Source organism: Salminus brasiliensis, chromosome 1, assembly GCF_030463535.1.
Source record: "Salminus brasiliensis chromosome 1, fSalBra1.hap2, whole genome shotgun sequence".
Taxonomy (NCBI): Eukaryota; Metazoa; Chordata; class Actinopteri; order Characiformes; family Bryconidae; genus Salminus; species Salminus brasiliensis.
In genome coordinates this window covers 48,893,502-48,907,997 of record NC_132878.1, presented here as the reverse complement: position 1 = coordinate 48,907,997, position 14,496 = coordinate 48,893,502, and the positions used below count along the sequence as shown (strand labels likewise).

Below are 14,496 nucleotides of genomic sequence, written 5' to 3'. Positions count from 1 at the left end.
GTTCCAACCACACAAGCATTAAAATGGTTCTTTGTCATGGTAATGGATCCTTTAACTTTTGTAAATAAACATTGAAGAACCCTTTTAAAGGTGCCCAGTGGTGCATTTTAAGATTTGTAATTTCCTATCTATGAAATATCCCAAATTGTCACATATAGTAACTAAAACAGTAGTAATGGGATTGTATGCAGGACTAAAAAAAGCTTTTTAACTCATAATAATGATAGAACCTTTTTTGGTGCGATGTTCACTGTTAAAAGTATAAGATTCTTGAGGAATCTTTTGAGGTTCTTTAATTTGAAACTGTGGAGCAACCTCTTAAGGTGCTTTGCGGAACCTTCAAAAAACTTTTTTTTAAGAAAAAGGTTCCTAGAAGGATTCAAACTGGAGAATGTCCAAAGGTTCATCAATGATCTTATACTTTTAACAGTGTAGAACCACTTTTGAATGGTTCTTTTAAGAATTTAGAAAAAGAGATGTTTTCCAGCATGCAGAAAAAAAAAACACAAAAAAACAGAACCATTTAATCATTAAGGTCCTGAGTTGTCATGGTTCTGTATACAGAAGGACCCCCTTTTTCAAGAGCCAGCTCAATGCCTGCAATTTGTTTGTTTATTAATTTTGTAGACAGCAGTTTGCCATTCAGTATCTCAAAAGCAAGTCAATAATAGCATAATGCTTTAGGCATGTAGCTTCCACAATGCTTGTGAGATACATTAGTCTAATAGCTCCAGATTTTAGACGTCGAAGCTCTGACACAATAACAATGTACTCAAAAACTGTGTACATTTGATTTTTTGGCTGAACAATATTTTTCAATGGTAACAGGTGTGATTGTAGCAACGTCATTTCTGAACAGGGACATAACGTGGCATAAGTGCAGCATCTTCCTTATTTTCCCCTTTTCAAAGTTTACAGAGCTCTTGCATATCTACAGCAGCAGACCTCTCTTTTCTAAAGCCTCCCTCCAATTACATGACTAATGCCAAAGTTTGTTCAATTGATTTGATTAATTAAACATAACTTCAGCGTAACTTGCTTCGAGCTATTTCAACATTGCTGATGTTTGAAGTGTCAGACTCCCTCCCATTGGCATTAGCTTTGTGGGCATTTCTAAAGCCCTCTTTAATGGCATCTTCAAATAAACCAATACAAACAAGCTCGTATGAATTGGCCCGTTCCCAGAAACCGTACTCCTGTGATACATTAAACATCAGGCTTCAATCAGATTTGCATGAGCATATGCAGATTAATGATGGACAATGTTTTTTGTTTCATTTACTCCTAGTCCTTTATTTTCCTGGTTGTGTACATAGTGTATGTTGACGTGGACTAAATTTTCTCCTCTTGTCTTCCAGTATGATCTACTCTTTGGTAACCTCATAACAAAGTTCTTGGCACTAAAGAAAAGTTGGTGGATATCAGAGACTGTTACCTGGAAATCAAAGCGCTAAACCAATCTCTGGAGAACTTTTTTTCTGGTCACCTGGAGAAAGATGTCTTCATCTGGACCTGGCCTCTAAACAGTATGGAAGAAGAACGTGTGTTGTTTACCAGTTCACTCAGATTTTGGAGACCTAACATTGTGGGCGGCTGGTTGTGGGGGCTCTTTGGTACTATACTGCTAGCACACTCACATACTTGTATAAGTTCACATGGTCGTATTTGCACAGATTGTCTCAGGCGTAGCACATGTCTTTAAGGACATCGAGGCCCAACACCTGATCACCTTTACACTTCCACCAAATGTAGCTCCAAACTCTGGTGTTGGGTTGAGGGCACATTAAGTGAAACATGGCCAACCTTATCAGCGAATGTTGCATTTTTACTAGACACTCAGTACTAGACCAATGGGTTCATACAATCTAAATTCTATGTGAATGGCTTTTGTGATATGTGTTTTTGTGCATCCTGCAATAGGCGATTTTAATATGAAATGTACATGTTGCATTCTTTGTGTACATAGCAAGATTTGTGTAATGCTCTAATGTTTCTGGTGTCGTCAGTCGTTGAGACATTTTTTAGATATATGAAAAAAAAAGGCTTACATTGAGGTTTTATCTAGGAAACTAGAGCCGATTTTCAAAGGACCACCTTTGCACAATAGTTGTTATGGGTTTGCACAATTTATTACGGTAGGTGGATGTGTTGAAATAATTTATATTTATATACCCAGAATACCAGTCAAGTCTTCCAATATATAGTATTATATAACGTGTCAAACTATCTTGGTGAACAAAAAGTAGAGTATTATGTATTTGTTGTAACTTTATCACAAGTAATATGGAATTTGCACCAAAACAAGGTATCAGTTGTTCATCATAACAAGATCGGTATTAAAGGGTAAGCTGTTCTTTCATTCATTTCAGTTTGCATAACAACAGCAATACAAATTAATCAACCTGGTGTTTAAGTTAGCCATATCAAGAAGGTAGTCACAAAATAGACATTTATGAAACTTACGAAACGAGTTCCAGCAAATGCTGCCAAAAGTCTTCTCTGAAAATAGCCTTGCTGTTTGTTTCATTTTTTGCAATGTCACGCCACATCTTAACTTTTTGAAGTTTCTTTGCCCACACCCCTGTGCATCCTCCTCATTCCAAGTACTGCCAAAGCCTTTGAACAAGAGGCCGTGCCATTTGATTGTTTTTGTCACATTACAGGCAGAGTGTAACCACATGACGCAAAAATGCCTGGTGTTTAATGAAACAAGATCCGTTCGGATGTCACTTTAGACATGGGGGATAAAAATAATAATGCCTTTCGGAAGAGGCCATGTAATGCGGACATCATGTAGCCTGCTGACTTCAGTATGCCTTGTGTAGTTACGCTTAATGTACTGTACGATGACAAACATTTTATATTCCTAATGTGTATGTGTTCATCCAATATTGGTTGAGGTATTTGTATATTATGTAAAATAAATGCTATTTTAAAATCAATTCATCAGCTGTCTTGGAAGTGCTTCTGTCATTAAAGATATGACTTCAGTAGTCCTGATCCTGAACCTGTAGGCAAACATCAAGGCTGGGAATAAGATATGCACTTTATATTAAACAAGATAATACTGTAGACACCTGCTCATCTGATGCTGCTTCTAAAATCAAGATTATTGGCAGGGTTTGACCCCCCTTTACATCTATATGGCCAGGTAGATTTACTTTTGATATTTAAGCACTAAAGTCTAGTACTCAATTAGCATTTTTACTCAAGCAGAAATGTAAATAAAGGACATGGACTTTTAAGCGAGTATTATTACATTATTATCTCTTTTTTTCATCTCTATTGTCATTGACTTTTATTCACTATTATGTTCTGTCGTATAATGCCAGCTAACTCAACTGCTGGTATATGTGCTGTATTTATGGTGAGGTTTCCAGTCTTCTCATTTCAAGTCAATGTGCAGCAGTGTTAGCTTTGTGGGCAGATCAAGGGTGGGGCCATAAGGACACTGACTCCACTAAGGATCTGATCTGCCCCTTAAGTGCTCCTTTCCCTTTTCAAACCATTTAGACTGTTTGCTTTTTGGACATGAGTCAGAGAGAATATTAGCCAATGTTGACATTTTTGAAAATAGACCCAAAGTGTGCTCCTGGACAAATTAGTATATTGCGGATTTGCCATAAGTACTGAACAGGGCTGGAATTAGAAATAAATTCAGCTGGACTTTTGGACTGGACTTTTTTCCAGTACAATTGCAGTGACTCAAGATTTTACACAATTTTAAATTCCACCATGTTCACTACAAAATAAGCATTTGTTATATTATTATATTTTCTCTGTCTTTACTTAGCTACAGTCACTGCTTTTTGTACATAAAGAATGTGCTCAAGGTAACATTTGCTTTTCATCAATTTCATCAAGAATAAGCCTGCTATCATACTTATAGTGAGTGGAGGCACATGACAAACGCTAACCGCTGTTAGGTTCAAATATAAGTGTCTACACTGCAAAGTACAATACAATACCATTAAGCTAGCCTTACAATACCATTAAGCTAGCCGTCTGTAGCCTTGGTTTATAAGTAGATTTAATGATCCAGCAAGCTAGATAACTAAGCATCACTAACTAAGCAGGTCAAAAAGGCTATATGCCAGAGGTCTTGCAAGGACATGAAAGGGTATATCCTAATTTGACCCCTCACTACAGAAATATATACATATGTCTTTTTCTAGTGAAATGCTATATATTGAATGGGTTAACAGGTGAATGATTATGAACACAGTATTTATGACTGCTTTCCTACTAGGCTACACAAGCTTTTTTCACTCTGTTAGTTTCCAACCATATTTCACATTTCTTCGTCTACTGGAACTTCATGTCATGTTTGGCTCCCCTTTACCATATCTGCCTTCAGAGCACGCTGCTCTCTCACATTCTTCACGCTGATACTTTCTGTCAGGAGGGCTTCAGTTGGAGCGGTGAAAGGGGAGGGGGGTGATGGTTCTTGTCTGTCAGCGTATTAATGTGCATTTTTCTGAGCAGCGCAGCTGACAGATTGGTGGCAGGCTGTCCTCCAAGCTCCACCTGCTTCTCCCCTCCACATCACTGCCACATGCTCCATAATTACAGTTGGTTAAGGACCAGCATTCCAGCATCTAACGCTATGCCGCTTATAGCCGCGAAATGAGAAAAGTCGTCAAAGGTCTACTAGTTCTGGCATGCAGAGAGGGAGCTGCTGCTCCTATCCGCCCCTAACCACCCCCAGACAGCTAGGTGTAAAAAAATGTTAAACTAGCAGAGAAATTCATGTTTACATTTGTTGGGCTGTGCTCAAGAGGAAAATTTAAATCATTATATGTTTTTTTTCCTCCGTGTGTGCTACTTACATCCTTGCATTTTCTCTGTGTGACTTTGGAGTTATTCTATTCTTGCCTTCCAAGCCCAACATAACATTCCTCAGTCAATAAGGACCAAATGAATGGTTAATTGCTTTCCAATAATTGTTTACACAGATAGAGCAGAACAAGTTTTCCATTGGTCCAAGTGTTTGCTGTTACAACTGACAGCATAATGCATCAGATTACCACCATTAGGAAGTGACAGTGGAATCAATCAATCAATCATGCTCTGATTTCCAGTGGTTGGGACCATTTTCACTGGAAAATTGTCTCTCTAGGTCTTCTGGCCTATCTAGTTCTAGATACATCCCTGGGTGTATACAAGAGATATTCTAACCAGGATTTAGTGAGTTGTTAAAAATGCAAAAATCTGGTAGCTGAACTATTATTTTTAAGCCAAAATACATGTTAACCTCTGTTACCAAGTTTTAGATGTCCATTCCCTTAATCTTTCTATCTGTATGTATTTTTGTATTTTTCAGTGATAACATTAACAATTTTAACATTAACATTAGCATTAACATGCAGTATTACTAGAATACCATGGGGGAATGCTAGCAAAAATGTGCCTTATTGTAGGAAGGCTTAGTTCCAATAGTCACCTCATTATTATAATTACCTTTTAATATAATGACTAGCATGTTTGCTTAGGGCAGGTGTGTTAACTTTAACACTCAGAACTCAGAACAATATAAAGCACTGCTTTTGTTTCAGATATTGTATGCTCTAATAAACAGAAAGTAACATTCAAGCACTCCTTATTTTGTTGTATTCAAGTGTAATATACATTTTGTGAACCCTATTACATGGATACTAAAACAATGTATTCAGTTTAACTATGATATTCTCCTAATTTCATGTTTTGCATGGTCATTATTTCATTATTAATAATTAAGTAATTATTAATCATTATTTAGTAACACAAATTGAAGCAAATAATTGCAACAAATGCATATATTCATTCATTCAGCAAATGTGTCTACAGTGCTGGATTAACCCTACTGGTATTTTTTTAGTACTGCAGTCAATAAACATTCATTATTTAAATAGGGAAATAAACAAGCTCGGTTTGACCTTCACCAGTGTCCTTCCCACCAAGGCTAGTTACAGTCTGCTACAGCAGCAGATATGCCCCATGAAAATGGGCTCACTTCTGAGTGAGCTGTGCTAAGCTAGAATCAAATACACAGTAATGGGGGGAAAGGGAACTGTCAAGCTGTTGGAGTAAAACAGGATAAAGCTGCTGGTAACCTCTATCTGTTCCTTTAGGTTTTTAGATCAGAAACTGTCGTTTAGGCTTTGTGTCAGCTCTAAAGATCCTGAAGGACATTGTGTTTGTATCTTTCCAGCTTTGTTCTAATGACTCAGTGTTTTTTTTTTCAATGGAAGATCCCCTCCTGCCTTCTAGCGAACAGCTCTAAGCATTATTTGCTTTGACAAGTGTGCTTGTCTCTCCTGCAGTGATGGACGGGCAACCTGTCAGATTCCCCAGCGCCTCAGATTCCCCACCTTGTCAGTGCACATTACCCAGTAGGCCTGGCAAGGTTTTTCACCTGCCTACTCTTTCCCCTATGCTGGGTTTAGAAGACCTTTTCACCTTTTTGCTCTCTCTCTTTCTCTCTCTCTCTCTCTCTCTCTCTCTCTCTCTCTCTCTCACACACACACACACACACACACATATACATAGTATACTGATAAATGTTATGCAGAAGTGAATTAATATGATTTAAATGTGTACATCATTTAAATAAAAAGTATTACATAAACATAATTTCCCAGTGCAGTAGCAGAGCTGACCTAAGAATCCTTACCCTTCACCTAATCCTAACTCTAATCTTAACTGCAACTGAAATTCTAACGATGGCCTTAATCCATACCCTAACTCTATTCCTAATCCTGGCCTCAAACCTTACCCTAACCCTAACCATAATTTAACCTCAACCCCAAACACAATCCTGACCCTGGCATTAATCCTGATCCTAACCCAAACTCAAACATTAACCTTAACTGAAACCTAACCCTGGCCTTAATCCTTACCCTTTCCATAATACTAACCCTAATTTAACCTTAACCCAAAACCTAATCCTAACCCTGGCCTTAATTCTAAACCTAACCCTAAATTTACATTTACATTACATTTATGGCATTTAGCAGACGCTCTTATCCAGAGCGACTTACAAGGTAACTTGTATTACAGAGGAGGGCCAATGTAGTGTTAGGAGTCTTGCCCAAGGACTCTTATTGGTGTAGCACGGCATAGTCACCCAGACTGGGAATTGAACCCCAGTCTCCCACGTGGTGTGGTAGCTCAGTGGCAGGTAGTGGTGTTATCTGTTGCGCCACACCAACCACCAACCACCTAAATCTACTTCTAACCTTAACCTTAACTGAAAACCTAACCCTGGCCTTAATCCTTACTCGAACCATAATCCTAAACCTAATTTAACCTCAACCTCAACCTCAACCCTAAACCTAATCTTAACTCTGGCCATAATCCATACCCTGACCCTAAACCTAACTCTAACTTTAACCTCAACTTAAAACCTAATCCTTGTCTTAAATATTGCCCTAACCATAAAATTAACCTTAATTTAACCTTAACCCAAAACCTTAATCCTAACCCTTGTCTTAATCTTCACCTGAACCCTAACTTTGACCTAAAGGTGGTTAATCTGTCATATGATGAGTCTGTTAGAATGTACATGTGTGAGGAGGTGAGTTGTACTGTATATAATGCAATATGTCAGCGTGTTACTAAATCTAAATAGGATGCATGTTCATTACACAGGCTGTATGTTCAGGATGCTGCATGCTTTTGTATAAAGAAACCAGCTCCAGTTCTTTGTAGATCAGTGCATGTCGTTCTCACTACTGCTCAAACAGGGATTTGGTGGAAACATCAGAAATAAGATACAAGAAATGTATTTAAGTTCATTCCAGGTAGAAAAGAGTTCATCTAAATTGTGATCATTTGACTACAGTTCTTGCAAAAGTTGTGAGGATAGAGAGCTGAGGTGAGTCCCCAAGTGGCAGCTGTTTCTGAGATCCATTTCGGAACGCAGCAGTGGGAGATGCACAGAGGTGATAACGGTAAGACACAGTGAGGCTTCTATTGTTTGCGCACTTATTTTCTACCACCAGCCGAGAATGAAATGCCTGCTAGTGGCTCTTTGTGATTCCCCCTATTGTGCAGAACAATGCCATGGTTCTTAACGTGTTCGCTAAGATGGCAAGACAACTTCGACACTTGCCTCCATCAGGATCACAAACGTGGTAGTGCAGCATTGTAACACACACTGTAAGCATAGCATTGTACGAAACTGCGTTTGCTTTAAGGTGTAGAGAACCACAAGACAAAGTGATGAAAGAGGACCAGTCTAATGTAGCTAATCATACAAATACTAAATTGAGGTTAATATGCAGCCCAATTATAAATAATACATCTTTTCTTATTACCACAATCAATGGAAATCAGCATTGCTGTTAACGAAAGCAAATAAAGCTATTCACCAAAATGTCCCCTGCAACTGAGCCGATCCTTTTGTAAAGGCACAATGTAAATACAGCGCTGTATATACGTACTTGTCCCTTCCTAAATGTGATTAACACATTTAACACATTAGCTTTTTGTCAAAGTAAATGCTTTGTTATCTATTAAACCCAAAACAGAAAATGATTTCATTTAAATAGGGTGCATTTTTTCCCCAACATACAAATCTCCCATGTGAAAAAGTAATTCCCCCCTTAGTTAAGCAAGAATCCCCTCTTTACTCAAGCAAGAAATTAAACTGAAAATGAAATTCAGATGATTAAACACACAGAAAGCAAGGATTTCTGAGGTTCTAGGACATCACCGAACCACAATGAGAGCCATTACCTACAAATATCTATTTAAAGATCCTGAATTCTTCCAGGATTGTATTTTATAATGTGATATACTTTTTCACAGCACTGCACAGTGACACCATGACAACTAAAACATTTAAATGCTTACATTGTGCTTTACTCATGTCACTGAGGTGAATTTATACAATTCAAGGCAAAATTATGAATATTGTATGAATATTATGTGAATATTGTATTGCTGTCCAAAAATCTATGGATCTGACTCAATATATATCGTCACTGTCCACTGAAAAGCATGTCTCCAAATGGAGACTTTACAGGAGAAGGCAAAACTGTTTTTACCTATGAATGGAAAGTAATGTAAAAAAAGAGTTTATTTAGAGTAGTTTCGAGCATTTCTATTGGTCTATTCACATCCAGAATTATTCACACAGCATACAGAAACAGCTACAGGGTTCCAACCATGGAGAAAACTAAAAACAGACATAAATAGAGATACATGTTTTGCATTGGACAGAAGCAAGTAGGTTTTGTTTGTTACATCAGATATACTTTGTTGGACCAAACCAAAAGTCATATACTGGTGGTAAATGAAAAAGCATGTTCTCATTAATCTATTGGTTTGTTTGGTTGTTATACTGATATATAGCAATATTGTGGACATAAAATGGTTGATATACATTGTGCATTTTATTGTATGACTTTCTAGAGCTAATAAAACACAATACAGAAACTACAGTCTTCTATTATAATTACAATGCCAGTTATTTTAATAAGAAATAAATGCTGCTAATGCATATTTGTACTGCAGTAATGTCCCCATTTAATGTGTGGACAAGGCATCCCGTGTTGCTGTGACTGTGTTGGGTAGCAGAGTGACTCAACTGGCTGTCTGTGTCTCCAGGGAAGGGCCTTCCTCTGAAACACTGACAACAAACTGCTTATATTTGCCTGACTGACTCTCAGTGACATACAGAGACAGACTAGGCAGCAAACTGGAGTCTGATGAATGTCTCCGCTAGATCTCAGCAGAATCTGTAACAGAATATAAACACAACTGAACTTGTGTTAAATTAAGCAAAAAAGGATTGGGGGCACAATGTTACAAAGATATGAAAAACATATCATATCCATATACTCCATAAGTATACTGTGGAATTAGGCAATGTTCCATCAATATGGTGAAGTTTGGCTTTTTGTATTGTTTCATGGCTATATTTTGCTTCCCTCCCCAAATACAGGCTGCTGTAATGGTTAGTGACGGAGAACATTGAACACAAGGTACTATGTGTGACTTGTGTTACAAAAATATCTTGTCACGCTGTATTCTGCTCAGTATCTTTCTGTATCATCTTGAATTTATGTATACATCTCACTGATCAGCACAACACTCCTGCCTGTCCCTCATTTCTTACACAGTACAACAACTATAACCTCTCCCAGTTTTTCTTTCTCGCACACTTGCATGATATTCCCTATCAAAACCCAATGAGATCTATGTCTATACACCTAAACCTTTATTAAGACTGCTATAAATGTAAATTTAACTGTACATGTCACATTATGTGTTAGAAGACTGACCGCTAGGGTGCCCTTTACCTGAGTCAGACCAGCTGCCACCCACCAGTTCGACCACCAGGCTCACCCACCACCCATGCTAGACTAGCTGCACACCCTCCTGCCACTGCTACCTGCATAATGAACATATATTTTAATATGGTCATTAGGCAGAGATCTGCCACTACTAATATTACCAGCATTAACTATCATTACTCTCATTACTTTTACAAGCACTGCTATGATTATGATTAAGTTATATAAACCATATAAGACCATAAGAATTGTTCAGAATAATTTATAAATAGTTCTGATCAAAGGAGGATGGGTCAGGTCCGCCTAAGTTTTCTTCCTCTAGCTCTGAGGCAGTTTTTCCTTGCCACTGTCACATTTGACTGCTCACTGGGGGTCTTAGGTTTTCATGTCCTCCTATGTTGTTGATTTCTTGTTTTCTTACTATTTACTGATTCTGTTAAGCTGCTTTGTGACAACACCAGTTGTTGAAAGCGCCATAGAAATAAATTTGATTTGATGATTTGACATTAAGCTGGATGTGATGTCACCTTGCTTGCTAATTTGCTTATCGTATAAAAGGCATGTTCTGGCTCTCTGAGAATATGCATCAAACAGTAGAAAAGGTAGTCATAACTAGCAGCTAAGCTCCTCAAAACAAGTTCATTTTTTTTGCATTATTTTGCACAACATTACTATGAATGTTACCTTCCCACAACATGATACAATATCATTGTAGATAATAATAGGTATGGATGTAAGGAAATTGCATAACTCAACTCTATAATCCCCTGTGGGCTACTATTAGATGGCATCACACGGACATGATTAATTTACTCATCTAATTAGAAAATCCTATTTTAGCTATATAGTACATTTTACTGGGAGAAAATTCAGTCTTATCTGGAGGACTGTTTTCATATCACACATTTAGTCCTCTCATCACATCAGACCAAGAATCAAATTTCAGCTTCCCAAGAAGTTAGAATTTAGGTCATGTACCCTGATCTTAGCTGTATCAGTAAGAGAAGAAAATAGCCACCGCTGTGTGCTTGAGCAGCCAAAATGTAGTGCTGTCAAGGCTGCTGGCCTAGTGGCTTGTGGTCAGACCAGGACATTCTCATTTGCATGACCCCCAGCATGGACTATGGAGCATGTGACATTACCCAGGTTTTTCTTTTTACTGGTTGCTGTATGTGATAGCAATGTAAGCCACGTTGTTAAAATACAAGTTACAAAGTGTTCATTGAAACACTAAAAATAAAATCATATAAACAAATGTACGTAGTACTGTATTCATTGACCCATAGACTGGAGGTTTTCTATACCTAAACAGACATAAATCTCTGCCAGCACCACTAAGGGATTTGCAAGTGTAGTGGGTAGCATCACTGCCCTCCACATAACTTCCAGACTCGCTGAAAGGGCAAGAACACCCAGAAATATCAATGATAGTCCTTAAGCAAGACTTATAAAGATTGCAATTATCTACCTCTGTAATACCATTAAACTATTCGTCTCTCCAAACACTCAATAACAGCGCCTGCCAAATGCCATAAACAGGAATGTAAGTGCATTCTAGCTAACTGGACGTAAGAATGCATAGCTTTGATAAATGCTGTTGGAGGGTCAAATGACATCAACCCTGTAATTGAGAGTGAAGCTTAAGCAACCTTTACCCAATACTAGGTCATGCCCAGTAGGAAGTAAATGCTGACATTAGATGTTATTTATAAAAAGTACTCTATGCTATGCACTGTAATGCACTATATGTGCAGATAACGGATTTAGGATTCCCTGAAACAATAGGTTGCAACTGTGATTTTCAAGAGGAATTGGTGCGAGAAAGGTTAACAGTCCTTGGCTATATTAAGTTACTACACCATGATTATTATATTATGATTATGATCAGAGCAGTTCAACAGTATAGATGGTTTGGTAACTTTTCAAATCAAAAATTCATAAATAGTTCTGACCAGAGGAGGATGGGTCTGGTCCCCCTTGTGAGTCTTGGTTCCTCCCAAGGTTTCTTCCTCCAGCTCTGAGGGAGTTTTTCCTTGCCACTGTCGCCGTTGGCTTGCTCACTGGGGTTCTTAGCTCTTTCATATCTTTTTATGTTATTTATTTTTCTTTTTTTCTGTTTTTTAATAATTACTGATTGTGTAAAGCTGCTTTGTGACAACAACAGTTGTAAAACGGGCTATACAAATAAATCTGACTAGACTCCTTCTACTGGAGTCCAGTTTTTTTAGTAATATTTTCAGTACATAACACTATGAATATCCCAGGGTGAGCTGTGAAGGAGCCAGCCCAATGACTCGGCATCCACATCCATTAATAGCAATTATCAGGGCTAAAAGACACGTTCTCATCCATCGAGGGAGGCCATCTGCAGAAGCTCTAAGCCTTTGGCTTCAGCTCCTGTGTGGATGCAGCTGAGAACCCCCCCCCCCCCACACACACACACACACACTCGCACACACACACATACCCCACCCTCCTCCATGGTTAAGAGCGACACGGCTGCCTGCCCCTCATCCAGTCCTTTAATTACGGCTGATTTCGTGCTGCTTCTCTGTGCTGCCTTGACCTTCAGCCCTGTCCCCTGCCTTCTCAGGCTCTGACTCAGTTTTCATGCATGTACCTTTACTATGTGTGTGTGAGTGTGTGTGTGTGTGTGTGTGTGTGTGTGAAAGAGAGAGAGAGAGAGAGAGAGAGAGAGAGAGAGAGAGAGAGATAAGGCTCTTTACTTTTTTACCCAGACTAGATGTAATAGTTAGGTCAGAGACAGTGTGATTGGTATATGGGTACATAATAATAATAATAATTAGCCAAGTGTTTCAAGGGGTTAAGCTAAATTGTATACAAAGGGTGAATACATACATTTTACACAATTTCTATAAAACATATGTATTATTTGTTTACATATTATTTGAAATGTAGCTGGAACTGTGGCAACGCTATGGTCCCTTTTTCCAATTTAATACATTTAATGTTGACAAACAGCAGCAGACAGCTTCTCAAAATGGCAAAAAAAGGAGTGAATAGTCTGTAACACATTCTTGAAGCCAGACAGTTGATGGGATCATCAAATCCAACCCTTGCTAAATTATCTACTTCAGAACAGTGGAATCTTGTGTGTGTGTGTGTGTGTGTGTGTGTGTGTGTGTGTGTGTATATATATATATATATATATATATATATATATATAATTATGGTCGCTCATGTATGCTATAGCAGTGGGAATACCCTCAAGACACCAGGGCACCAGTCCGTTGCAGGGTACCACACACACCCATTCACCCAAACCTAGGGCAATTTACCAAGTTACACATCAAACTCCTCACAAACAGAGGCCAGAGCGAGAACCGAACTCACAACCCCAGGCCGCTGTAGATGTGGCACACAGACTTCCTGCTGCGCCACTGTGTACCCCGAATGTCAATAAAGGTCCTTTCGAACTGAAATAATACACCACAAGCATTGTTTTGGACAGTGCTCGTAGTGACCTGGTACTCACTGCAGTACCGGCACTTCTACATTTTACCCTTGGCTGTACTAAAAAAAAATTCTAGCACATACTACCGACTGTCTTTCCTGCCCTCTGTATATCACATTCAGGGTGATTCAGACCATATATATACTATCACTGTATGTATACTTTCAAAAATCAAGTTTACATGTCAATTTTACGCCAGTATTTGCTTTTACATTTTGTGTGCAGATGTTTACAGCTTTTAAATGTATGTATTTAACAAAAACTACATAGCTGGTAGAAACCAAAGACAGAGAGAGAGAGAGAGAGAGAGAGAGAGAGAGAGAGAGAGATTAACTCACTCCTTCTTGGAACTTAACCTATTTAGCCAGACACCTCGTCAAAGCAGAGGTAACTCTTCTCTTCTGCGAGAGAGAGTTCTGCTTGTTTTACCATGGTCGCAGTTTGGTTAGGATTGTTATGTTTATTGAATCCTTCTTTAGATTTGTTGCCGAGGAGGGTGAGGGGGAGAGACAGGGAGAGGGAAAACCATTGCCTCAGATAGGGAGAGAGAGAGAGAGAGAGAGAGAGGGGGAGAGAGTGTGCCGTTTTTATGTTTTTTGTATGTGTGCCAGCCAAATCTGCTGGCTGCCATTCTCTTGGAAGGGTATATCTCCCACCTGTCCATGGATTATACACACTTTCTTGCTGCTTTCTGTCAACTCTCTAGCAAGCGCAGTGTTGGCGGTTTCCAAAGTAGGTTGT

General features: G+C 38.6%; 1 protein-coding gene across 2 annotated transcripts in view; it reads left to right on the top strand.

Moving 5' to 3' along the window:
* The window catches only part of cnih3 (cornichon family AMPA receptor auxiliary protein 3), a 62,414-nt gene extending 59,519 nt beyond the window's left edge, over positions 1-2,895 (top strand). For both annotated transcript variants that reach the window (XM_072681029.1, XM_072681020.1), the window contains exon 6: positions 1,359-2,895. In XM_072681029.1, the coding sequence (XP_072537130.1) occupies positions 1,359-1,386 (28 nt within the window). In that variant the 3' untranslated portion in view covers positions 1,387-2,895. The remainder of the gene's footprint in view (positions 1-1,358) is intronic.
* The last annotated feature ends 11,601 nt before the right edge of the window (positions 2,896-14,496 follow it).